General features: G+C 39.5%; 3 protein-coding genes across 5 annotated transcripts in view; 2 read left to right on the top strand and 1 right to left on the bottom strand.

Annotated features, from left to right (window-relative positions):
- The first annotated feature begins 152 nt into the window (after positions 1-152).
- Positions 153-10,250, top strand: tm7sf2 (transmembrane 7 superfamily member 2). Of its 2 annotated transcripts, XM_075486345.1 has the most exons (11): positions 153-211; positions 1,112-1,194; positions 2,049-2,245; positions 3,142-3,196; positions 3,565-3,759; positions 5,293-5,396; positions 6,641-6,760; positions 6,881-7,049; positions 7,133-7,213; positions 7,861-7,983; positions 9,679-10,250. In XM_075486345.1, the coding sequence occupies exons 2-11, from the start codon at positions 1,122-1,124 to the stop codon at positions 9,837-9,839; spliced, it is 1,278 nt and encodes a 425-aa protein (XP_075342460.1). In that variant the 5' UTR covers positions 153-211; positions 1,112-1,121; the 3' UTR covers positions 9,840-10,250. The 2 variants fall into 2 exon arrangements, with proteins under 2 accessions (XP_075342460.1, XP_075342459.1); XM_075486344.1 differs by lacking the exon at positions 153-211 and having other exon boundaries at positions 1,034-1,194.
- A 3,090-nt stretch (positions 10,251-13,340) lies between these two features.
- On the bottom strand, positions 13,341-26,314 carry cnih2 (cornichon family AMPA receptor auxiliary protein 2). Of its 2 annotated transcripts, none has more exons than XM_075486339.1 (7): positions 25,649-26,314; positions 24,688-24,922; positions 22,388-22,456; positions 18,692-18,739; positions 17,197-17,309; positions 16,976-17,119; positions 13,341-16,834 (listed from the first exon to the last, which is right to left on the bottom strand). In XM_075486339.1, exons 2-7 carry the CDS (start codon positions 24,766-24,768, stop codon positions 16,807-16,809), a joined length of 483 nt encoding a protein of 160 aa, XP_075342454.1. In that variant the 5' UTR covers positions 24,769-24,922; positions 25,649-26,314; the 3' UTR covers positions 13,341-16,806. The 2 variants fall into 2 exon arrangements, with proteins under 2 accessions (XP_075342454.1, XP_075342453.1); XM_075486338.1 differs by having other exon boundaries at positions 25,671-26,314.
- The window catches only part of slc8a4a (solute carrier family 8 member 4a), a 36,864-nt gene continuing 35,210 nt past the window's right edge, over positions 24,696-26,349 (top strand). The window contains exon 1 of the mRNA XM_075486336.1: positions 24,696-24,935. The gene's annotated coding sequence lies outside the window, so the exon portion shown is untranslated. The remainder of the gene's footprint in view (positions 24,936-26,349) is intronic.

The following is a 26,349-nucleotide window of genomic DNA, read 5'->3' as shown; positions in this document are numbered from 1 at the left end:
CTTCTGGCTGTCGCCACCTGAGGAGCGCGTTTGATTGGCTGCAGGCTTTCCTCTCCACACTCTTCTGATGACCGCGGACGGATCTGATTGGCTGAGAGACCGTTTCGTACTGAGAAAACCATGTGTCGGGGGCGTTTCCGTCTACCGGCTGCGAGATGGACGCAAAAGAGATACCCTGACGTCCAAAGTCTCCCCTCTATACACCGCTCCGGTAAGTGCCTTCACACACCCGCAGAAAGTTTCACTCTTTATCCTCACTGTGTTCTTTGGCCTTGACTATAACACGCGCTCAGATCATTTTACTGTAAGGGACTGAAACCGTCTTTGCTTTAGGGGTCATAATAGAAATATTGGAGGGCCTGATCGCACTTTGACTCCAAACTTTCTGACAACGATTGCAGTAATACAAAACTCATTCAAAATAACCAACCTCTTAGATTATTGAATGAAGTTTCAAAATTAAGAATCACAGCCGTTTGCTGACCTTTGATCTGGTAAGGTGCATTTTTTCACACGTCTAATCTGTTCATATGTTTTCTCATTCAGTCTCTTGGTTTATAGGCAGTTTCTGCTATTGTGTCTTTCTCTGTGGCAGAAGGAGCTGTTCAGATCTAATCTATTTAATAACAAATATATGTGAGAAAGTAAAAATTGCTTTAAGATACTCCATCACCAGTTTATTTTCACATGTGTTGAATTGATTTAAGATAAATACTTGTGTACGTCAGAGCTTAAATCTAATAATTGATCATATTATGCAATTTAAGTTGATCATATGTTTATTATCTACTTGTTGCTCTAAATAAATGGAGTAAATGGTCTATAGGGCAAACACCTAAGCACTACTACTTTAAGACTACTGTTCTTATTGAGTAATCGTGTCTTAATATTCAACATTTGGAAGTTAACTAATACATTTTACTGCAGAATGTATAGAGGACAATTGTAATTTGTGGGATAGGTTTCATTACAGAAAATAATCAAAGTTTTTAAGCATCAGAAGTCTCTGTAGCATCCTGTTTGTTTAGCCATTTAAATACCGCTGCTTCTTTGTTCCTCGGATGACTTTGTTTACACTGATATCCATGATCTACCCCAACACTTTCAACAGGAGAGCAAAAATGAGACCAAACAACAAAGCACAGAAACACATATTGTCCCATGACACAGAGAGAGAGTTTGGAGGAGCTCTGGGTAAGTCAGCCATGTATCTAACCTGGACACAAACACTATTTAAGTGACATTACCATGACCACTGCATCACAGAGCATAGTTTGCTTTAAACTAAATGTTGTTTAAAAGTTCTGCCTTCAGTTCACTCCTTTCTATTTCAAAGGTTTATGTATTAAACTTGTGTTGTTATTCATCTGAGGGTGTATTCACCTTGGAACTGATGGATGGTCTACTTTCTTTTTAACATGACTGAATGTTTAAAAGCAGAGTTATACAGTGCATTATACCTCTCTACAGCTAAATTCTGCTTTTATATGCAAATGAAATCAAAGATGAAGCGTTTAAATGTAATAAAGCTGATTCTATATGATTCTCCTATAAGGAGGAACCAGAAGGTGGTAATATTGGCAGCCAACATTAAGACATTTAGACACTGTTGAAGAGATTAGATGATTTTTTTTCAAATTGCGCAGATCAGGTAATATCCTCTGCAGCTCATTTGATGTGTCATGAAACTATTTCCACGATAAAAATGATAAGATGTTGGATTTTGAAGTGTAGCAAAGATCAGTTGCTTCACAGCGTGTGAGTCGTTGCTGATGTGAACTGAAATGAGAAAACCGATAGATCACAGCTTCTGTGTTTGTGTGTAAGCACACTGATGATGCTCAGCTTCCTGCTGTGTTTTTCCCACACAAAAAGCTTTCCTATTGTTTTTTCTTTTTCTTTTAAGTAAAATCATGTGGATTGTTCACAGATTGCATGTATTTGCACTGCAGTCTCCCTGGTTAGGCCTTACTCCATGTTTTCTTCTGATGTTGATTCGCTTCTTTCTTACTATGTACCATCAATTCACCTCCATTCTGTCATTTCAGGTGCCATATGCATTCCCATCTTACTTCCATTGACGGTGCTGTTCCTGATATGTGGGAGTCAGTCTCCTGAGGCCAGTGTGCTTCAGTGGCCCCCTCTCCTCCCCTCTGCTAATCAGCTGTGGGACCCGCAGGCCCTCGTGCTTCTGCTGGGATGGATCGGTCTGCACGCCCTGCTCTATCTGATGCCGTTGGGAAAGGTATGACACGTTCGTCAGCACCGTCGTCTCAACACTAGAGGGGTCAGGGGTCTTTCATTGGGAAGTTTGAAGGGTGTTAACCGCCTCTTTCCCAATGGCAGCTCCAGCCCCCCGCGATCCGGAGCTGGATTAAGCAGGTTTAGAAAATGGATAGATGTTCATTAGTCTGGTTAAACTTACTTTAAACACATTTGTGGTCTTGATCATCTGTGCTTTAAATAAATGCTGTTCATGTATCATTGATGATAAATATTGTTTTATCATTGCATACTGTACTCTAAGGTTAGAATTCTTATTGATAAATCTTATAATATTCTTTGTCTGTCAATATTCAGTGTGATCATATTGAGTGATTTTTGTCATTTGTAATTGATAACTAGCAAAATGACTTAAAATGAGTCTGGGAATCCTTTGCTGAACAATACCATAATCACAAGATAATGAAATGAGCATTTCAAAGATCTCTGTTTTAAATGTATCACTACAATGTCTCTGACATGCTGAAATGCAGTTTAACAGGAGCACAATGAAAAAGAAAATGAATCAATCATAATGTTACCTGTAGCTTCTGGTAATTTCAGTCATTAAATTAGCCTGGATGGGTTCTGATAAGGCTCTCTAATTTTCAATATGGATTATTTTTTGTAATCAACAGAAACCTTCACATGATATTATTAGCTATACTCTGTGGCATGTTTGTGAATGGTTATATTTAGTTAGTTTTGACCCAAATGGGGATTTACTCAATGAGCTCTACAGTGATATATCTATGAGTCATTTTTGCCTAGACTGACCCTAAGATACTGAAGCGTTACTCCTTTTTATTTTTGATGAATAGGCAGGACATGATTTATGTTTGCTTCTGTTAGATTAAGAGTGAGTGTATTTGCCTGCAGGTGTCTGAAGGATTAGTGCTGAGGGATGGAACGCGGCTCAAGTATCCCATAAATGGTATTGTTGGGATTTGGTAACAATAAGTTTTACTGCCTTTTATCAGCAGATTACACTTATAATGTGCTGTGGGTTTTTATGTTTAGTTTAATTCATTTTCAGAATTCAATCTACAGTACATGTGTTAAACATATTTATATTCTGGTGTGAAATGCCTTATTTTACTGTAGCCGTATCTGTAATTTTTCGCAGCTCTCCTGACGTGTCACACATTTTTACAGTAACAAATGCAAATTCTTTGTTCACATTTGTCTGTTTGAGCTAAAATCTACTTAAGCTTTACCCCTTCTTCAATCTTGCCTCCATCAGTTTTCATATCTATCTCCCCAGGACTTGAATATCTAGTTTTGTTTGTTTCCCTTCCCGAGGTTTTCACAGCCTGTGCATCAGCGCTGTTTTGCTGATGTTGTTTCTGGTGCTCGGGGCTCCTTTCGGATATCTCTTTGAGCTGCTCTTGCCTCTAGCAGTGTCTGCCATAGCAGTGTCATTCCTGCTCTCCATCTACCTGTACATCCGCTCCTTTTGGGCTCCTTCCAATGCTCTGGCTCTAGGCGGAAACACAGGTGAGATGTTGAGATTTGTTACTAAGAAAGTATCGACATTTCAACTCTGTTTAAAAACAGCCACTGGCAATGTACCATGCATTAATAGGCCTGTTGGTATTGTGAGAATTTGAGGATTTGGATATTCCTCTGGGTAAATATCTAACAGCCGAGTATGCAGGAGCTTGCAGGCATCAGGCTTTAAGTGAATGCTCTCTTTCATGTTAGCTGACCCGGCTGTACCTGCTACACTGTGCGTCTGTAGGCAGAAAACATCCAGTATCATGATTCATATTCTGGGAGGATTACTTTCATCGCAGTTTGTGGAAAGAAGGAAAAATGAACAAGACTTCTTAAACATTGTTTTCACAGCCATGCTATAAAGGCAAGAGAAAGCAAAGTAATAAAAAGCCAATGGCCAAAAGGGGACGAATGGTTGCTGTGTTAGCCATGCTGGCTACAAGACTCATCCCCATTTGCTGTACTTTGTGTTTAATGCTCGTTAGAAAACACTAACATATTAGTTATGAATTTGACGTCTAAATGATAATACTGTAAATAATGGTGGTGAAAACTTTATGCGTATTTGATCAGTGACAGCCTTGTGGTTGTGAATGCCTCAGCATGGTGAACAGTCACCTTAAAACTCCCAGTCAGCCGGTAGCAGAGCGGTTGGCTCTAACAAAATAGCAAACACAACAGCTTTAGTTCACCCAAGGCTTCTTAGGTGTTGAAACTCTTAGTCATCACTGTTCTTTACATAAGATACAGCTATAGTCTTACATACACAAGCAAAACAAGATGTTTAGCATTCATGTTAGGGGCCTTCGTTTGAAGATGTTCTTGAAAATGTTGGGTTCATGTCAATATAGCTTTTTTTACAGGAGACATTTTGACTTGTTACAGCATTAAAAACTCTTGTGGAGCTAATACAGTTGATAACAATGGCTGTGCTACTACTGTGCTAACATACATAATACCTGACATTTGTTCTGACACATCTTAACAGAATTGCAGAAATCATTTGCAGTGATTCATTTCAGCTGTGCGTTTCATTGTATGACATATTAGAATATCTTGAGTAAAAAAGGCGTTCTCTATATCTATCAATGTGTGTATCAATTGTGGACTGAAGCCATGACAAAGTATGCACTTTGTTGTAAAAACTTACTTTACTGTCTAAACTGCACTAATCTGTGCAGCTGGTGCTTCATGGTCCCATAGAGAGATAAAGTGATGAAGGATTAGAAGGTCACTGTTGGCTTCTGTGACTGAGATTGTTTTGTTAATACATTGTTATTTGCTAATGTACGTTTCTTTATCATTTTTATTTGCTTTGCCTCACTATTAAGCCTTGACTGTATCAGAGGTCTTGGCCTGAATTAACAGACAAAAGACTATTGTTTCTAGTCTCAGTTTATTGATCTGTCCCGAGAGTTTTCTATAGAACATGAGTCATATGTAGAAGTAATTACACAGTTATACAGTTTTTAATGTTAGTCCACCTGCGGGGTGATTAACATAAAAATATAAATTCCTCTCCTAATCTTGTAGGAAATCCACTGTATGACTTCTTCATTGGACGGGAGCTAAACCCCCGGATTGGAAATTTTGACCTGAAATATTTCTGTGAGCTCAGACCAGGTCTGATCGGCTGGGTGAGTTGAACTACAGAAATGTGTTGTTCAGGCATAGAACAAATCCCAAGAGAAGCAAAACAGCATAGCAGGCTCTCAAACCATTAAAAGTTCCCCAAAAAAGTTTAATCTTTATTTATTTTCTGTAGTTGCTGCTCGTGATTTATCTAACTCTGTTGCAATATTTTTAAGAGTTTGGAGATGACTCTAATTTACCAACGAATACGTTCTGAATGCATTGACATGATGGCGATTTCTTTTTGAGAGCCCAAGAAGACCATCAGGTGGCAGTGTTGCTCTCCACTGATTTTTCCGGAATAATTTGCAGTCTGATTTGGACACAGTCTGAATCTGAAGCTTTTTCTTCCCCAGTGACCCGGCACAATGCCGAATTCATCGAAGGGCAGAGGTGCGCATCATTTCCTGCATCCGAGTCATTGTAGAGAATAAGACGAAATAAAGATTTCCCACTGATAAAAAAAAAAAAAAAGACTTCCTCACATTACAAGATAATGGATAACTTTACAAATCATGCAAAGCAAAACAGTGAGACAGTAAAGGATAAAATTATATTAGAAAATGTTAATGCTTGTTCTCCCTTTTTATTTACACCATAGACAGTTACAGCTTTGCGCATTTGAATGTTTTGAAGCCTTCTGCGTAGGAGAGCACAGAAACAGCTTCCACCAACTGGCTCCAGACATTGTGTGGGATATTTTCACTTCCTGTTCAGTTTTAAAACTGCTTACTTTTAACATACTGCCTTTTCATTGTATACATGATTAAATTACATTTTATATATAGATATACTGTATATATATATATATATATATATATATATATATGTAATTTTTTATTTGGTAAATGCCTAATGATTCGTCATTCAAGTGGTAATTATAACTTCACTTACAAAAGATTCAGAGGCTCCACAATAATAAAAAAAACAAAGTTAATATTTGCAATAAAACAAAGCCATTTCAGTGTCAGCATGGGCTTTAGGAGAATAGGACTGTGTAATGTCACAGTTTACCATCATTTTATGGACCAAATGATGAATCGGTTGGAAAAATAGTTGTTAGATTATTTGATAATAGTAATAAGTGGTTAAGTAGTAACATCATTCACAAACATCTGGATTTTTGGGGTCTTTAATGTTTCACCTGACTGTGAATTGTTGTCGATCTGAGCTACTAAAATGAGCTTGTAAAAACTGTGGCGCAGTACTTTACTCCCACTGTCGTTCATTAGTATTCCTGTCCCCTCAGGTGGTCATAAACCTCGGAATGCTGATGATGGAGGTGGAGCTTCGAGGTTCCCCCTCCCTCGCCATGATCCTGGTCAACAGTTTCCAGCTGCTGTATGTGGCAGACGCTCTGTGGAATGAGGTAAACAGGGCAGCATACCTGTGTCATACCTTTTATACCTACAGAGATAGAAAAATGTAGGCTGCTCAAGGTTTGGTATAATTGTAATGATTTCATTTTTCCCTCGCTGGGTTTTACCAGGAGGCTGTTCTTACAACCATGGACATTGTGCACGATGGTTTTGGTTTCATGCTCGTGTTTGGTGACCTGGCCTGGGTCCCCTTCACATACGGCCTGCAGGCTGTCTTCCTGGTTGCGCACCCACAGGCTCTAACTTCGCTCAAGGCTGCAGCTATAATAGCACTGAATGGTGAACAACTTTGACATGAGGTTGAAATATGTCGGGTTTTATGGTTGACTGTTAATGATAAACATGTTTCTGTTTGCCATTAGGTGTTGGATATTACATTTTCAGAAAATCCAATTCACAGAAGAACCAGTTCAGACGTGACCCAACTCACCCAAGTGTTGCAAGTCAGTTTTTTTTTTTTTTTTTTTTACATGCATTTCCTTAAATATCATAAACACACTGCTTCTCTTGCATTTCCTCATATCAGAACAGAGATGGATAGTTGATCCGTAAATTCTTACTTAAAATTGCTTGAAATACTCTTCACACACCCATTGCAACCAATTAATTAAAAGTTTTGACACAAATATGAAAAGTTTTAGTGGCCTCTAGAACGTACAATCTAGGAAAAACAGTATCCAATCATTGTGAACGGACCGTTCACAATGATTGGATTCTGATGCCGTCTATCAAACTGCAATCTGCTCCTCCCTCCCCCTCCTTCCCCCTGTGCGCGTACCCTGCTCCGTGAACGAAGCTTGGAAGGAAGCTAAACTAGAGCCAGCTTGGCTAGCACCTAGCATTATTAAACGTATAGTTATCATATACTAAATACTAAATACGGCAACGATCGATGCTTGCTGTCAGAACAGCGCTCGTGCACCTTCGTGCTTGTGCGCGTTCATGTACTCTAGAGGCGTGCCTTCGGGGGGAAAGTGAAGAAAAGGGTTGGGACTTTTTACCTGTGTATTTTCAAAATGCAGCTTCGCTGGACTCAAAATCCAGGATCTCCTACCCTACCTTTAAGAAAGAAATATCTGGCTCCTTACAGGACTGGAGACCATTGCCACAGTAACGGGGAAACGGCTGCTGGTGTCTGGCTGGTGGGGTCTGGTTCGTCATCCCAATTACCTCGGTGACCTCCTTATGGCCCTGGCGTGGTCCCTGCCATGTGGTAAGACATCTTAAAAGCCCCCCTGCCTGGTTCCTTTTGCAAAACAGGTAAAACCTGTAATGCTCAGCATTTGTTCGATGCTGTCCTTTAATGCAGCTTTCCTGCAGTCATGTTGTCAGGAGCTTGAGGTTTTTGTTAATCCGTATTTGTACTGATGCAATGCAAGGGGTTTTGTATCAATATGATTTTAATCTTGAAAACCATTTTTTGTACAGAAAAAAATTCTTAAACATTACCTATGATGATCATTTGTTACTTTTAGGTTAATTAAACATGTTATTAATATGGCAGAAGACAAGTTAGAGACACAATCCAGTTGATAACATAATATTTATTTATGTAAAATTGTACGAACACATAAGAAATGTCCAGCATGAATGAATAAGACGAAAATTTGTTTTTGCTTTTTTAATTTTTTTTGGCAGGGGGGGTTGTGTTTTTTGGCAGGAATGTCGCTCCACCTTCTCGGTCACAGGTGTCTTTGGAGAGAGTTTCTTACTTGTGGTACTTTCTGCATGAAGATAAAAGGCTGGAATTTCCCACTGTAGGCAGAAGAGATATTTTTCTTGAGGAAACAGAGCATAGAAGATAGTGAGACCATCTCATGAATCCCCTTGTGCTCTTAACTCTTCTCATGTAGGTCATTGTGACTCTCACTGATGGCCAGGGTTGCATACTTAAGCCTGATTTCATCTCTTTTGCTCTCATATCCCCTGTGCCCAACGTCTAGTTGAACATCAAACCACACTTTGTGTTCTAGCCCCTCCAGAGTGTGTGGATCCAACACCTTCTGTACTGCTTTGAACTCATCAAACTGAAAGTGATGGATGATAAGCGGTTGTATTGAGTCTTTTCTTTTACAGGTTGTCATTATAAGTTGAATACATTGTAAACTCCTCTTACTTAGGGGTGGCATATTGATTAAATCCAGCATGGCTTGCCTCTACTGTTTCTGACTGTGGCATAGATTTTTGTTTGCTTAAAAATGCTCAGTTCTCCAATTTTTCCTTTTCAGTCTTTCTTTTCTCCTTTTATATCTCTGTTGCCTTTTAGCTCATTCAAACCTCTTATTTAAAAAAAAAAACAATTTACAATAAAACACAGCTTTAAGCTCAGCCAGTGTCTTTTCTCCTGGATATGGATGTTTAGTCTATAGTATTATGATTGACTCTTTGAATTTTCTTTTTCTTTAGAACAGTTTTTGAAACTTAATGTGAGTCACTTTGTGCAGTTATCTTTGTAACCCAGATGCATGATGTAGCTTCTGCCATAATTGCTGCTTCGGATGTCACACGCTGAGAAATTATGCACACATAAAAGAATAAAAAACCCTCATAGCAGCCGTTTTCCAGACGGAGCAAAGCTGCTCTGACAAAGACTGAAGAAACAATGACGGACAAACAACGACTATCAGCACGGTCTCAAAAAGTGATCGTGAAGATGACTCAACCCAGAACATTATGAGCATAATCAAACCGCTATTCACTGCAAGGCTTTTTTACAATGCAAACTGAAAAGAAAATGTTGTACTATTTGCAGAGGAGGTTTTACACTTAATCACAGATTGTTTGATATAATTCAGATCATACACGCTGATGTCAGTGGTAAAAGAAGGTCGGCGTTTGTCTTGATATAATTAACCATTTTTGGGTTTTTTATTCTTGTCACATTTTTTTTTCTGTCTTTATTCTTTAGGATTCTCACATATTCTGCCTTACTTCTATGTTATATACTTCACCATCTTGCTGATTCATCGAGAGGCACGCGATGAGAGACAATGTAGAGCCAAATATGGACTCGCGTGGGACACCTACTGTCGCCGTGTCCCTTACAGGATCTTTCCATACATATACTGAAAAGGACAACTTGAAGGAGAAACGGCGGCAAAACTGACTGGCAACATCCTCCTGATTTACATTTACTTGAAATGCAAATCCATTTTCCCTAACTCAGACCACAGGTGATCCTTGCACTGCTGCTGGGAAGCTGCAGGATAAGATCACAGATTTAATCAGCCTTGATTTGTAAATGATGATTACTGTTTCTGATTCCCTGCATTCTGACTCAGGAACCATACAACGCAGGCTGTAGGTGGAGTCGTATATCACTACATATCTCTTTTGTAAAGTCTGACTGAAAATACTGACCCGAAAAATGAAACGGGTCAGTAAGTATCATTGCCTTTGTTGATAAAAAAAGACTGTTGTAGAATTTTCATTGCTTTGTCTGTTTGCGATGTTTCTTGTAAAATTTAAATTTCTTTGAGCCTTTTACACAGATTTCTTTAATAGTTGAGAGATCAGAGAGATTATGAGCTATTAGCCGTCATCCTTACACGCTGTGGAGTTGGCAGATAATGGCTGTCTTTTTAATAACCTTTTCCAATCTTTTATCATCATCTTGTTTAAATGGATTTCCTCTCCAACAAACAAGCCTTAATAGCAGATGTTCACTGACCCTCAAGGCTTTTCTGTGAAGCTTTGGCTTGGAATCCACTCATCTCTAACTTAGTCGGAATAAACAAAAAGTATATGATATGTATTAGTTCAAGTAAAGGCTGCTGTTAAAAGGACTCAACTGAAATGGTGATTCCACTGTGAAGTTTCTTATCCGAGTAGCTGCTCACTTTGTGGCAAAGCTTCCACGGCGGCGGCTTGGCTCCTATGGCCCTCCAGGTCTGAAGTGGCCTCCCTTTTTTTTTTTTTTTTTTACTTTCTTACAGACCGTACACCTCTTCTCAGTTTACAGGCAGCGCGGCATTGTCTAAAAATATTTGCCCCTTTTCCATTATAGCTCACCTTGCATTTATTCTGAAAAGGATGTGTCTCTCACTTCCAGTTAGATGTGTTAGTACAGACGACTGAGCACTCTGCAGATGCACGCCTTCGTTTTTCACCTTTTAAGCCCATTTACAGCGTGGTTGGCCTCTGGCCTCGCCTACACAAGTTATTTTCTGTTGTTTTTCATATGCAAAGTGCTAATTAGAAAAGGGTTTATATAATGCTACAGATGTCTACATGATGAATAGATTAATTTTGAATTGTTACTTGTTTTTCGTAGTTTTTTGCTTGTGCATGTCCTAAAATGTTTGTGTGCACATGGTCCTTGATTCTCTTTTATTATTTTCCTCAGGTAAAATTATTTCTAGATTATAGTGATTCATGTAAGTGCTTGTTTTAAAAAAAAAAAAATTTTTTAGAACCTGTCGTGTCAAAAAATACTCACAGAATGATGTGTATCTTAGTTTGGAAGTTGTATTGTCTTACATATTAATAGAATGCTGTTAGATTGTCAAGTGTTAAACCACCTCTAACATCAGTATTACAGTAGCTTATCATCAGGACTAAAATAAGACTGTGAGGATCCTTACCAGGAGGAGAAAGTGGAGAGCAAAAACATGAGATATAAAAGCCCCAGGGCCTGATTTCTAAAAAAATGTTCTTTAATCTTAAATTAAAATTGAATCTTTAAGTTAGATACAGACAGACCTGTCTGATTTTAAAGATCATTGCAAGCCAGGGATGCTGTGCCTCAAGAATGAATTTAGATTTTTTTTTTTTTTTTTTTTTACCACAAATCAGTAACCGTAATCCTTAGATAAAGAATCCAATTATCCCACATCGTTCTATTCAAAACACCAGCAGAGTCCTCTCTTTTTTTTTCTTTTCTTTTAACCATAAATTAAGTGTGATTGGGATTAAAATGAACGAGACGGCAGCTGACAGTCAGAGTGAGTCACACCTCTGTCTGGGCAGACTATCCACTCTCCAAATAAAAACATAAGTGTGAACAGGCTTGACACATTCTTGGACACAAAGAGACACTCAAGGCAGCACATCTGCTCCACCCTCGTTCTGAGACTTCTAAAAAACTAAGGTAGCATCGTAATTTTGATCGATTTGATTAATTGATTCATTAATAATATGGCAATATTCATCTATCCCTTTTATTGGAGCGCCTATGTGTATACTTTAATCTGTGTATTAAAGTATCAAACCCAATTAATTTGGGTATTTTGCAACAGTGCAGACAAAACAAAAATCAGGTTTGCTGGGATTTGCCCTCATAATTAAACCACACTGAACTGAATTGGTATATTTGTGGTATTCTACCAATAAAACCAGAAACTTTGCATGTTTACACAAAAAGTGCACAGCCTTAACACACAAGATGCCGTTATGGTGTTCCACTGTAAGCTTGTCCTTAGAGGCAAAGTTATGTGCTACAACCCATGATAATGAGTGAGCACAATATGTGTCTGCATGTGTGTGTGTTTGTACATGCACCTATGCGTGTGTCTGCGCTGGCCAATTGTGCATGCCAATCGTGATGTTTCAAGCCCAACAGTTGTAGCCAGTTTCCATGGCAACGGCTCTCTGTGAGAGCACAGATGAGTAGAGAGGGGACGGGAGTTGAGACTATTTATGTGGTGGAAGGTGATGGAAAAAGGAAGCGTTCCGGGGAGATCGGTGTGAAACAGTGTGAACGGTGGGCTGACAGAAAGAGAAACGAATGCTTGTGATGAGCTACTGTATTCAGGCTCAGGTTGTCATGAACTCTTTCGAGGTTTCGTATAGAGTTAAGAGTTTTTTTTAAAAATGCATTATGTTGAACGGAAAAGGCGTGCTGCGAGGCATGTGCACTTTTCTGCTTTGAGTGAGAACCTCGGAGTGAGTCAACAGGAATTTCTAATACAATTTAGTTTCCATGGTGACAGCAGGGAGTGATATGGCCTCTTCAAACAGAAAGGAAACGCCAGCTTGAAGCCTTGTTGTTTCTGTTTTCTGTCTGAATCATTATTTAGACGTGGCAAACCTTTCAGACCAACCAATGAGTCCCTAAGCTGCTTTTAACACACACCCAGCATTTGTGCTCTGTTTCTTTGGAATCAGAAAACAAGAAAGGCTTGAACATCTTTAATAGCTACGGTGACATTTTTTATCAGTGATGTATTTATGTGCAGATTAATTCTGTTCGCTTAGCTTCAGTAGACAATACAGGCATCCAGTGTTCTGTGATTTGAAATGCTGAAAAGCTTTCATCCTCTTTCTGTTGCCTCTCAAGTAGAAGCACTTCCCACCTCTGTAGGACATTTTCGTGGTTATTCTGGTGCATTTCAAGAGGTTGGGTGAATGTCTCTGTAACCACTTGCAAATGCAGCTGTTAGCTTAGACAGCTTTCAATTTGGCAGTTCGCCTTCCATTCCCCATCTAATGCACCACTCAGTATCTTCATAAATTCCCCTCAGCATCCCTCAGTTATATTTTTCTCCTCGAGTATAGCAGTGGTGTCGGGAGAGCGTCACATTTGCAGAGACCCTGCCACTTAACATGAAATAAGAAACAATAAACAGAACATTTTGGCATTTCTCTTTTATTAGAATACGGCAAATGAATAGCTGCACATCATAATGTAACCTAATAGATATAAAGTAATCCACAAAGTTTACTGTAGCATATACCGATGAGAAATGTATAAAAGACAGATGCAAATAGGAACACTACAACTGATTTTTCTAAAATGCTTTATTTAGAGCAACTACGATGACATTCATCTGAGCTTTTAGTTCCTCTCCTTTCCTCGTGTTCCTTTGCTTTGAAAGTGATTGTCCAGACTCAACACACTCACATTGCTGGCAGAGTTTTGAGGTCTCTGTGATTACTCTCGTGAACATCATTTGGCACAACATGTACCGTCTACTGTGTCTTCAAAAACATCAACAGTCTGTGAAAGCTGCTTCAGAGGCTAAAATTCAAATTAAACAACCTATTGGATGCTGTCTCGATGACATGGATTATGCCTGATATAGGAGGCGTGTGTTCCTGTGTGTGCATGCGGTTGGTGCTACCTCAATGCTTCCTTAACTGATGGTTAATTTCTGTGGGTTTTGTCATATCCTGATAAAGAATGACTTGAGTTTAAGTGCTATTTAAACTTGAAATAATTCTGCTGTGAAGCTACCATAAGAGAAGAACCTTCATGAAATGTAAATATATTTTTTGTTCAGGAATTTAAGTTTTTCTGTTATTGGCTAAATATTTAGCTTTTATCTTGTTCTATTACCAAATCTTGTAACTACCGAAATCAACAAAGAATTGATCCTCTGCGACAAAATGACTAATATATTCTACTGTCGTATTCTACTATCAGTTAGACCCACTTTTGTTTTTAGGTGAGCTGCACTGCACCATTACATTAAACTGGTATCACAAATGTGTCAGAAATTGCTGCTGATTGCAGTTCTCAAGAAAATCAACATTTAGTCCTGATTTGGAGATAAAAGGTGTCCTAATGCTCTAATCTTAAAACTTTAAACATTGCGTTCATGATAATGAGCTTCTGTTAACTACAAAGAAGGTAGAGAAGTTTAAAATACGCAATAACAGCTTGGTTTTAGTGGTATTTAGTTAATGAGATTCTCTGACAAAAAGTAAGATGATGACTGTCCTCTGCTCAAATACGAGCCTTTGGGTAGTTTGTTCATGCAAGCCAAAACGACCTGTAATTACGATCGAAGGATATACGACCTCTACTTGGTTAGGACTGAAAAACTGGATGTTTTTCAGTCCTAACCAAGTGATGTGTTTGCCTACATCTAACCAGGAAGTGGTAAAGTTACATAGTATCATGTTGTGTTTAGATGGAACCGAAGTGGCCAGCACAATGGCGTCCATGAGGGTAACGGTTGCATTGTAAAAAGATTTTCATCCCAGTCCAAGTTGTTTTGTTTTAAAGTCCAACCAAGTGATGTTATTCTGTGAAAGTAAAGTGTTGTCGCATCTTTGACTAAACATAGATCATAGGTGGAAAAAAACAGTTGTCACATGTTGATCTTAAACACGTTTGTTAGATTGAAAGTACTGCGCGTAACACGCCATATGCTCTGATGTGAGTTCAATTTTCCTCTTGCCCCTCACAGATACTTTACAGGACCCATATTGAAGTCTATACAACCAAATTATGCCTTATTGACTGAAGGACTCGTTGACTAAAATGTATAATTGTGCAACATCATTCATTATGTTGTTATCGGTATTTAATTAGCTTCCAATAAGAATCTAATTTTCTGCTAGCAGCCACATTGTCCTGTAAAATTTTACAAATCAGATATTCAGTGTTACAGTTTCCAGAAGTGATTTATGTAATTGCTTGTCATGGATCATTGAGGTAACTACTGTCTACTACTGAATCTTCGTCAAAGCTCACCATCATTTGTGAAATTTATCTGTAAATCTTTTGACGAATCAGAAACTACTTCAGTAGGCTGCAGGGTCACCAGTTACAACATGTGGAGCCGGTGTTCTCAGGCTACTGGAGTTACCGTTTCCCTATGGAAGACCCAAATTTCAACCTTCACACCTACAAATATATCAATCTATTGAACACATGTCAGCAGAGACAGCACCAGCTGAGGAAAGCCTTTGCTGGTCACCAGCAACATCATTATCTATCATCTGTTTCCTCTGAATCAACATGATTGTAGAAGTATAGAGTTGACTCCTCTACGTTTTTACACTTCTTAAATAACTGAAACGTCATCAAAGAGTCGTTATTGTCGCATTTGCCACTTGTGTCCCACTAACTGGCATTAAAAACACTGAATAACACGCCATTGATATGTCTCATGAATCATATTACATTGCTAGTTTGCTCTTAATTGCTTTTTGTACATGAGATCTCTATTCTAACTCAGATCAGAGAAAAGCTGCTTTGCTAAAATGACTACAGTATAGATGCAGATTATTAAGAGTAAACTTCACTGGAAATAGGTATAAGGCGCTCCCTGCACACTAAAAATACATCTGCCAACCCTGCCCTATTTCTTTAGAATCAAAACAAAAAAAAACAACATCGTGCCAAAACCGAATATATGTATCAGATAAATTGAAATTGAAGCTGTAATTTCAGTTTTTCACTCATCAACTTTTAGCTTTTTAAATTTGGCACAGTGCTCAGCTATGAAGTTTTGGCATCATTCATAGAGCAGTAAACTCATTATGAAAGCATGAATCTAGCATGAAGCGGTAAATGTGTCCTTACAGTTAGAGACACACCTATTTTGAATGCACAATGTAAGCATTGATCCTTAAAGTCGAACTTGTGATTAGTTGCTAGATTTTGCTTTTTGGATCATATTTGTCTCATCTTTTGGAAGAGGCTGGCAAATGTTGGTCTTTGCTTCATCTCCATTCTGGCTAAAAGTGTCTGTGCAGCTCACTGAGTCCTTGCCAAGCCTTGTGCATTTCTAACAGTGCTTGCGATAAAGCAAAATTTGACAATTTTCTTTCATTTAAATGCACCCGCAACACAATCAGAGTGATGGTTTGTTATTACAGGTGTCTGAAATACAAATAATAACCCCAAAATGAGCCTGCTTTTAGTGATTTTTTTTTTTTCAAAATCAAAGAATACAGACATATTATTTTCTTTTCCAGCCCAAAAGTGTTTGGAGATTCACAGTGAGTTGAGCGACTGGATCAGTAAGAGCAGCAAGGGGAAAATGCAGCCCTTCAGAATTAGTGTTCATTTGTACAATGGGTCAAAGGCATCACAACCAGCGTCCTCTTCTTGTTTCTTTTTAGTCCTTCGAAACTTTGTCCAGCTGTCCAACAGCAGTATTTAGGATGAAGCGGTTGAAATTGAACAGAGGCAAGACCATTACACTCACAATCACTCAGAGTGGTTTACTTATTTTGTCCAAGATTAGACTGCCAAAAACCAAAGCTAGAGAAAGTAAAGGTGCATGGAGATAATGTCTCCTTTAGTTTCTCTTTGTCTTTCTTATAGGTCCTTTCTTTTTTTATCTTCAGAAGTTACAAGTTGTTAGAAGCTCACCAGGCCGTCGACCATACTACAGCAAGAAATAGTAAAGCAGAAAACAAAGTAGGGAGAAAGTAGTCATAGTGCAATTCACACAACATCACAACAAATCTGAAAATTATAACAGAACTGTAGGAAAAGGGTTTATTGGAAACAGTCATGTTTTACTCACCTGTAGAGATAATAGAAGAAAGAGACCAAATAAAAGCCCATCTTACACCAGGACTCCTTCTGACAATAGTTGAGGATGTCTGCATTCATCACGCTAACAGGATCGTACATCACCTCTGATCCATCGGCTGGCCGATGGAAAAACCTGAAAAAGCAGGAGGTTTGGCGCACTCACCCATCAGATCAACACATGCTAGTCAGACATCTGTTAGGGGACCGTACCTCCACAGATGGTAGAAGAGCAGCGGGATATTTAGGCCAAGTGTGACCCACTCTCCAGCACACATGAACATCAGGCAGAAGAGCCCATGGATAGAGTACTCTGGTACCACCAGCTAATGAGGACAGACACAGGGATTCTGTCATATGTGTGAATTTTATTGACAGAAACCAAAATGCTTGGGTAATTATGCTGCAATAACTTCTTGGAGAACTCATTTTGTTGTGTGATGTGATATTTGGTTTGCTACAGTCACACTGCAAGGCAAACACCTTTCATACAGAAGGGGTTAATGTTTCTACAGACTAACTGCTGTTCTGAGTGCATAAATAGCTTCAAACACATGGAGACGGTTTCTATCCATTTATAGGTGCTCGTCGACATCCTACACAAAGACGATGGGGTTTACCACTGTTTTTTTTTAATTTTTTTTTTCAGTTTTTAGCTTGCTTTCAGAACTATGAAGCTCTGCAGACTTCACTGGTATTTTTATTTTTTTTCCCATTTTTTTTTTCTGTATTTCAGACTAATTTGCTCCCTTTTTTTGGCTGCCTCACCAGTTGTAAAGACACTTGAGTTTTTGTGGACTTTTGAATCATCAAGCGCCACAGCTGGACAAATTATACCAGAGGGAAGGCCTCAAAACAAGTCACGATGATACAAATACAATTGCTGTAAACGGGCTAAATTTATTTGATCTGATTATTTATTTATCTATTGAGTCAGTTTATGGGCAAATGAGTCAAGTTGTGAGCCCAAACATGTGGCATACAGTATAATGGACCATGGATGCAACACCATGCTACTTATAAGGAAATAAAAGAAAAAGCTAAGGTTGTTGGATTACCAGGCTACACTGAAGCTACATAAATATACCTCCCTCTGCAGCATTAGAAGATAGTTGTGGTTGGCTTTATAATACAGGCATTTCTATAAAACTATCAATCAGCATAAAACATCTGCAGTTCAGCAGCTGCATACAGTTAAACCACATCAGCCTAAAATATTTAATTCCCATGACAAACACTTAATTAATTAATTAACCAATTTATTTTCTTATTGTTTAGCATATGAAAAAACACTTAAAATAGTGTTTACTGCATGAACACTGGCCCAAACAGTACACTACTGTAGCATTTATGTTACCATCTCTTCTGAATTATAGCTCTTATTATTACTTATTGTGATCTTCGGCCTATTTCTGGTACCAAATGCTACTGATAAGCTTTCTACGCACATATTTTCAAAACGGCATCAGCAACAAAATGAGACACCGACGTGTTTAAAAAAAACCAAAACAACATAAAACCTTGACTGCATTTCTGTCACTGTGTCTGCAGAGCTGTAATGGCGGGTTATGGGGAAAGGCTACAGTACATGTGAATCAGGGTGCGTCACGGTTCTCACAATATTTAGGGAGACAAATGGTCATGGTTGTCTGAAGCACCCCTGCTTTAGTCATCCACCACCAGAAGCTGAAAAACAACTATTACTCACTCTGCGAAGCAGGTTGCAGATCCTTTCGATGTTGAGAATCCTTTCCCTCTGTGGAGAGGATATAAAGAAATTCCAGTCAATACACTGTGTGGTACTGGCTGCGCCTAACAGTTAAAGCTAACTCAAGCTAGAAACAATACAAGCTCATCGTCAAAAGATTTTCTTTTTTTGAGGATTTCATGTAATTTGACACATTTTAGAAACCTTTCCAAATAGATGATTACATTTGATTACATTCATCAAGTTAAAAATTGATATTTGGATTCGATGGTTTGTGTTGTAAAGCCGAGTCTCCTGTGAGCCATGACAGAGAGGCTCAGTTATGAGCTCCAAAATGAGAGCTATCCATCTTTTACTGCATCAATAAGCCGACACCCTTTCCTCATACGTTGATGTTTTACTTGGTTGTCCATTTATTACCTGGTGAGACAAATTCGATATTTTGTTCATTCACTTTGACTACTCTGTTTCCATCACTGGGTTAAGAGAAAAGGGAAATAAAAGTACCAACAAACTAACAAAAGACCCTTCACTTTTATTGATTCATTTAATGTTATTTTTCTTAATACAAATAAGCAGTATGGGTGTGCTCATCCCAGCATGCAGAAATGTCCTTTTTAATCTTCTTGAGATTTTTTTTATGTGAAAATACTGATTTTGTTCCATTTTTTTAAGCTAGTTTGTATGCTGTGTTGCTGGAATGATTTCTGCTGGTGAAATGGGCAATTTGACAACAAAAAAAGATGATTGCATTTGGAAGCAGCTGATTGAGTTTTTTTTCAGGCCCAACTGGTTCCAGGAATAAGAAGAGAAGATGAGAACGATGCAAAAAAGGAATTAAATGGAAGAAGCTTAAACCATTTCTTCCCTTGATCATCATTGGAATTGGGAGATCACTGGAAGGTAACAAACATGAGCTTGAAGCCCAGATGAGGACACTGCGATAATCTTTGGAAGGCAATATAATTTGTTTCACCAAGACCTGGCTGTAGGAATCACTCTAACATCTCTCTAGATGATCTTAGGCTTGGACTGTATGGGCAGACAGAGACTGCAGACAGAGAAGCAACGGTAAAGGAGGAGGATCACAATGCTTGTTGACAACAGATGGTGTAATCCTGTCCATGTCACTGTGAAGCAGCATCTCTGCATCCCAGATGTTGAACTGTTGGCTGTGAGTTCCTGCCAATGTTGTCTACTGAGAGGTCATGGCGGTCTCTTAGGATTTCAACCACACCTGTCTGTACGCTGCACTTCAACTTTCTAAACTTTCTGTTTGTCAACTGCTTTTTATCAGTTAATTCATTTCTTTGTCTATATATTTAACCATTTTATCCCCTTTAGAGATGAATAAAGTATAATTAAACTCACTTAAAATTAAATTAATTGAATTTACATGAATTGAATGACATTGAGGCATCCGTATAAGTTACCTGTCGAGGCCCCCGTGATGTCTAATTATTAAGTTGGAGCCATTTGCAGCTTTTATGTAGTTTTGATGCAATCTGTTGGTTTTCTTAGCAAGGTGACATTTTTTTTAAATGTATGAATTGGACTAATTTGGAATTAGTCCCTATGACTGCTGGGATAGGCTCCAGCCCCCCCGGGACCCGACCGACGGATTAAGCGGGTATAGAAAATGGATGGATGGATGGATTGTGATTGGCTTGAATTGGACTGTATCTTTGAAGTGCTTTGAGATAACTTTTGTTGGGATTTATGTGAATAAAACTGAATTGAATCGAACTAAAATAATTTGTGGACATATACTCGAAATCCCCTGCAGACCTGGAAGTGAATTTTTTTCTGAATCATCAGCTGGATTTCAGTTCTTTCTCACTGTAGTTAGTCTGGTCTGTGTAAATTTCTTCTTCTTTTCCTAGCTTTGTGCTCCATGTCCTTCCTCAACAACACTACCAGCTCAGTTTTTCACCTCCCAGCTAGGCTGCTACCACATACATGGAAGCTGTACATTGTATGGGTTGTTATTATACCTATATTATGCTGCTAAGGTTTTATCGCCATTAGCCTCCCCCAGGTGCCCTGATTTGTGTCAGGGCATCCAGTTCTCTGGGAACAGGTCTAATAAAGATAGGGGCAGGAGAGACATTCACGATACACAAAACAAAAGAAACACATTTTTCACAGGGTTTGTAGTTTCAAGTGTAATCTATCAAGTTATCAGTGTCAAATACCAAAATGACTGGGATTAGGGATTTTTTGTATCCCTTGAAAGATTCATACAGCCACTGCCATTTGCTGTGACATATCTTTCCATAGGGATCATTCAACTTCCAAAGTATTTCAAGCGGAAATAACTCTACACTTGCTTTTGATCAATCGGCCAATCAGTGTTTAATAGTGTTTCCCTTTGAGACCACAGTTGTGATTAGCATCCTTGGATTTGAACACAAACTTGATTTGTAAACCCATGAAACACATGTTTAAATCCTCCCATGTTGTCTCTTTATTTGTCTCATTATTCTCTCTGTTAACCGTTTTTGTCCTTTTTGTTCACAACAGCAGCTGAGTGAACACGTGTTTCACTCAGCTAACATCAGAAATTCTGTTTAGTTTCGAGGGCTGTTTCCATGTTGTCCCACTTCTGTTTGTCCAGTTTATTTACTCAACACTGGCTGCATTGTACCCTGGCAAATCATGTTACTTCTGTACACATGTGACATGTTGACAGCACTTTAGACAATGTGTTTGTATTCTCATCTTACAGTACAAGATAATGCAATCCAATGCAGTAGCCTTGACACCACCAAGAAGCTTGCATTGTTAAAAAATGATCGATCTCTTACCAAAGATTGATTTATGTTTTACAGGTGGTGCGGTTATTGTGTGCATTTCCTGTGGCTGGCATGCCTCCACACTCCCACAGTCTGTTTTCACAGTTTCCTCTCCCACTCCTCAGCACTCCCTCAGTTCAGATGAAGGTTCACATGACTGCTAGAACATTCACTATCTTGTGAAGAATATATTCACAGCTGCTGTTACCTTGCTGAATGAATGATGGCACTCTCCTCTGACTCGTGATGAAGACCAATAAGAAAGTGTTCATACTGTATACAGATTGACAGAAATATCTGGATACATTGGATCAATTATCCTCTTAAACATTTAACTTCAGAGCAGAGGTTAAATCTCCAAGTGTGACTCGTGTGAATAGATTTGTTCTTGTTACAGTGAGTGAGCTGTAAGCTTCACAGTTTCTCATTGTATAAACAGCAGATTTATTCAAATGAATCCTTTCAGCTGATTAAACACACGATCCAACTTCTTTGTAGAGATTTGATGGTTTAATCTCCATACAAATGAGTGCTCATGAAAATGCTGTCACCTGGAAGCTCGGATAAGTAGGAGACTTTGTCAATGTCGTTCAAACGTTTGATTTTGAAAAATTAACTAGTGCTAAATGAGGCTTTTCATCTCAAAGTCCCCACACTTTAATTTCCATTAAATGATGGCTGCCTGTTATAGGATTAGAAATCTGTTTTGGATATTTGTAACTGGGAATTTAAAGTCATATAAAGCATTTTTGGAGCGAAAACCTTTGCTCTCTCCCTTAGCTCTCAGTCTTTAGTGTTTTTGTATATCGCCATCCTATTTGAAAGCAAAAAGAAGGGATTCCTCTCTGTGCACAAGAAGGTTTGATCATTCATGAAAGAAGAGTAACAGCAGGCTCCTTACCGCTCTGGTGGGATTGCTCTGATCAATGGGGTTTTTGAAGTCTGTGCGGAGTTCATCAAATGCAATGATCTGAAAGATAACACACGTGTGAGAAACTTGCCACGAGGGTACCACTTTACACACCCTGCCTTTTTAATTCAATCTTTACACCATAAACTTAAGAATAGTGTTGTCTTAAACTGCAGGCCAATACTATTGGTACATCCTGCTCAGCAGCAGCCACATTATTCACACTACTTGCATACACATGGTGATTTGGTGGTGAATGCATTCAGGCAATTAGATGGAACATTGCATGACAATGTGCTCCATGATGCCATCCATCCATTTTCTATATCCGCTGAATCCGTCGGTCGGGTAGCGGGGGGGCTGGAACTTATCCCAGTGGTCATTGGGCGAGAGGCGGGGTACACCCTGCACAGGTAGCACAGAGACAAACGAGACAAACAACCACACGCTCACACTCACTCCTAAGGACAATTTTAGAGACACCAATTAACCTAACATGCATGTTTTTGGACAGTGGGAGGAAGCCGGAGTACCCGGAGAGAACCCACGCATACACGGGGAGAACATGCAAACTCCGCACAGAAAGGCCCCCGCCGGGAGTTGAACCTGGAACCCTCTCTAACCACCACACCACCATGCAGCCTGCTCCATGATGCATTTTAGCTCATTTACATGACAGTTTAAAAGACAACTGGTTATCACCACATGCCTAGTGATATTTTAAAGCTTAAGAGCTAAATGTTCACAGACACAGACTGCATTATTAATCAAATGCATTAAAGCAGTCAATACAGTTTATATGTCATGCTCAGGAAGTTTAGAATTGAAATCTATGTTCGCTGAGTGTTTCTTAAAAAGACTGTAGTACAGTTTTGTTTGATTTACTGAGGCAACCACAGAGAAGAAAGCGTCTTTGTGCACAGTATGGCATGCTTAAAAGCGCTCTGACAGCTCACTGTGTTGAGAGTGATCATTTCTATCACTGACTCCCTGATTAATAGCTCTGGAAAAATATTAATGATTCATGGTGTAAAGGCAGCCTGCTGGGCTTCTCGTCACTTCAGTGTCACTTTTCTTACTAGAGGCAATAACAAAGAGGCATTATCTGCAGATAAGCGAGCATCCACAGTGACTGATTACATGAGGAGAAAATTCATATGCGTGTATAGGAGAAACAGTCCTGGTAAGTTCCCCGTACGCGTCCATACATCTCCCCCTCAGCTACTTTCACACTGTTGTAAACAGATGCAGTTTCCATGGCAACATGTTGAGTCCCTCAGTGGGAACCATGGTTACTCTCGCGGAGAAAAAAAAAAAGATTTCTGATTGGTAGAGAGCCACATACAGTTGGGGTGCTGCACCCATGGGGGGATTCCGACTGGGGGAAGGGGTGAACGAATTCCTGGTTTGATAAGCGTTTGAATCGCATGGTCGAGCGCTGAGCCAGACACGCGCTCCTCACTGTCTCCTTCACACACAGACACACTGAATGACTCATATGTAGTCTCACCCACTTAGTCAATCAGTATGTTAGTCATTTCAAGTCTTATATTCATAATGAAGCGTTTCGTATTTCACATTATTCCTGCCTCCATGCAGTGAATGTTGAAGGTGAGACAGCACAGCTTTGGTCTTTGTACATGCGCAACAAGCAAACAGAGTGCACAGGTCTCTAGTGATGCCTGTGCAAATTCCACTCAAAAAGGGACAACAGATTTGCAACAGTCTGAAGGCGAGATTTATGATCGCTGTGTTTTGCCACCTCCCTGTACTTGTTGCGTGCAGTTTGCAGAAGCCTGTTTGAGGAACTATTTATTGTCAGGTGTCTGGGATGACTGGCTGCATTTATGATGGAGCCAGCTAGAAGTAAGTTGAGTGTATTGAGTGTAAAGGGGTCAGATGAGCTCCAGTTAATTATACCAGTGATGAACCACCAAGTAACCAGGTCAAAGTTTGGAAATGAATGGGGAAAAAAAGCAAATTGAGACTTATGCATGCTCTCCAAAAAATCTTTATCCAACCTGTAATTTTTTCACTGCCGGGTATTTAAAATTAAAGTGCCTGTACACTTTCAGGAGGTCATTTGAGTGTCCAGCTACAGTACACAATTGTTCATGTCGTTAACCCTGGAGAGCCTGCGCAAGGCATGTGCTTGCTGTGCTGCTGTCAGTGTTGTACAACTACGTGTAGGTGGATGTGTTTGTCTGCTTGTGTGGGATTATGGAGGCTGTACATGTGCCCAGTTCAGTTGCACTGTGTGCAGTGGTTTCACTGTGTACAGTTGTACTTACCTGCCATATGACAATGAAGATAAGACCAGCGCACAATACCAACGTGAGCATGTAGCAGAAGGCCGCAAAGGTGAATGCCATCGCCGGTTCAGCCAGCCTGACGATCGGATGGGTTGAGAGAGAAAAAGGGAATTTCTTCCCTACTCTCTGCCTCTCTGTGTACTGATCTTCTCTCCTTCTTCTGTTACTGAAGTGGAGGCAGTTGTTTCTTTCCCCCCTCAGTCGCAAGCTGAGTCTATATCGTCCAGGTAGGTAAAGCAATCAGTTTTAGTAACAATCAATAATAAGCTCAAGCTGTGGCTTTGCAGCTTCCACTCAGTCTTTGTCTCCTTTTGTGTAACTGACAGCAGGACAGCTGCCTTCTCAGTGTGGTTTAGGAAGCACTTAAAGGTCTGTTCACAGCCAGATTCGTCTGCTGTTGGCCTGGTGCTCCTCTTTTCAGTCTCTGACAGGTAAAATGACCGCCTCCTCTTTCCCCCCGTAGTTTCTCTTCAGATAAAACCTACACATTCTTTTTTTTTCTCAGGGTAAAAGGTCCAGAAGCACATGATTCTTGTCGATATTAAGCACAGTCGAAAGAGTGCGGATTGTTGTCTAAGACGTTTATGGCTTGTTACAGTTCAGTAAGTTTTATGGCTTACAGTTTATCTGTTGTTCTGAATCAAAAACAGAACTAGTGACGTAAACTTCTCAGTCATATTTAACACATTAGTGAACGAACACAATTTACAGGCTGGCTTTGAGATATTATTTACAAACTATCTCAGTTTCTTTATCGTAAACAGTTGATAGATTATTAACCTCCTATCTAAACTTTAAGGTATTACTTTGCTAACTAAACCGTGATATTCTTACACAGCCAATTACTGGTTGTCCAGCTTCAAATGAAAAGATTATTCAACAATGCAGAGAACAGCATTGGTAATAGTTTTTGTTAGTATGGATCAATGTTTTAACTGACCTTAATATCGAGTAGAGAATACCTGTGTCTGGTAGGAGACGTGTCTGCCTCTGAACAGTTCACTCTGTCCTCGTCTCTGTCAATTTGGGTCGGCACCATGTTAGGATTGTCTGCTCTGATTCTGTGCCTCAGACGCATCCCTCAGATTTCTCCAAAAAACCTTGAGATTTGTCCTCTCCAAAAACGCAGGATGAATGATTCAATTCTGGTGGGAGTGAAGGGGGGGAAGTTTAAGCAGAACCCTGCGGAACGTTTACATGCTGACACGCAGTTATGCTGGGTTTGAAAACACTCCTGTTGATAAGTAAGACATCTCCACAGCCCTCAGAAGTCATGAGTTAATGATTCCAGATTTCTACCATTTCACCCCTATTTGTTTGTCCCCCCCTTCCTTTGATCCCCTCCAGAGATTTCGAATGTGTTTCCTGAGTCTACTCTCTCTGCCCGTCTCTTCCTCTATTTCTTAGACTGCGAGAGAAATGTTTCTATCGCGGTTGATGTTACAATGGTCAACCAATAGCATTGCGCCGTCTCCCCCCTCGAGTTTCTCTCTCCTCCTCTCTGTCTGTCTGTCAGTCTCCTTCTCTCTCGCATTTAAACATTTCCATAATCCCTTGTTCCCGAGAGACTGATGAGGGGGCAGGGCAGGCTGCAAATGTCTGCATCTGTCCCCCTCCTCATCAGCGCCTCTTACCAAAGCC

Source organism: Odontesthes bonariensis, chromosome 16 (genome assembly GCF_027942865.1).
Source record: "Odontesthes bonariensis isolate fOdoBon6 chromosome 16, fOdoBon6.hap1, whole genome shotgun sequence".
Classification (NCBI taxonomy): Eukaryota; Metazoa; Chordata; class Actinopteri; order Atheriniformes; family Atherinopsidae; genus Odontesthes; species Odontesthes bonariensis.
This window is presented reverse-complemented; position numbering and strand designations above follow the sequence as displayed.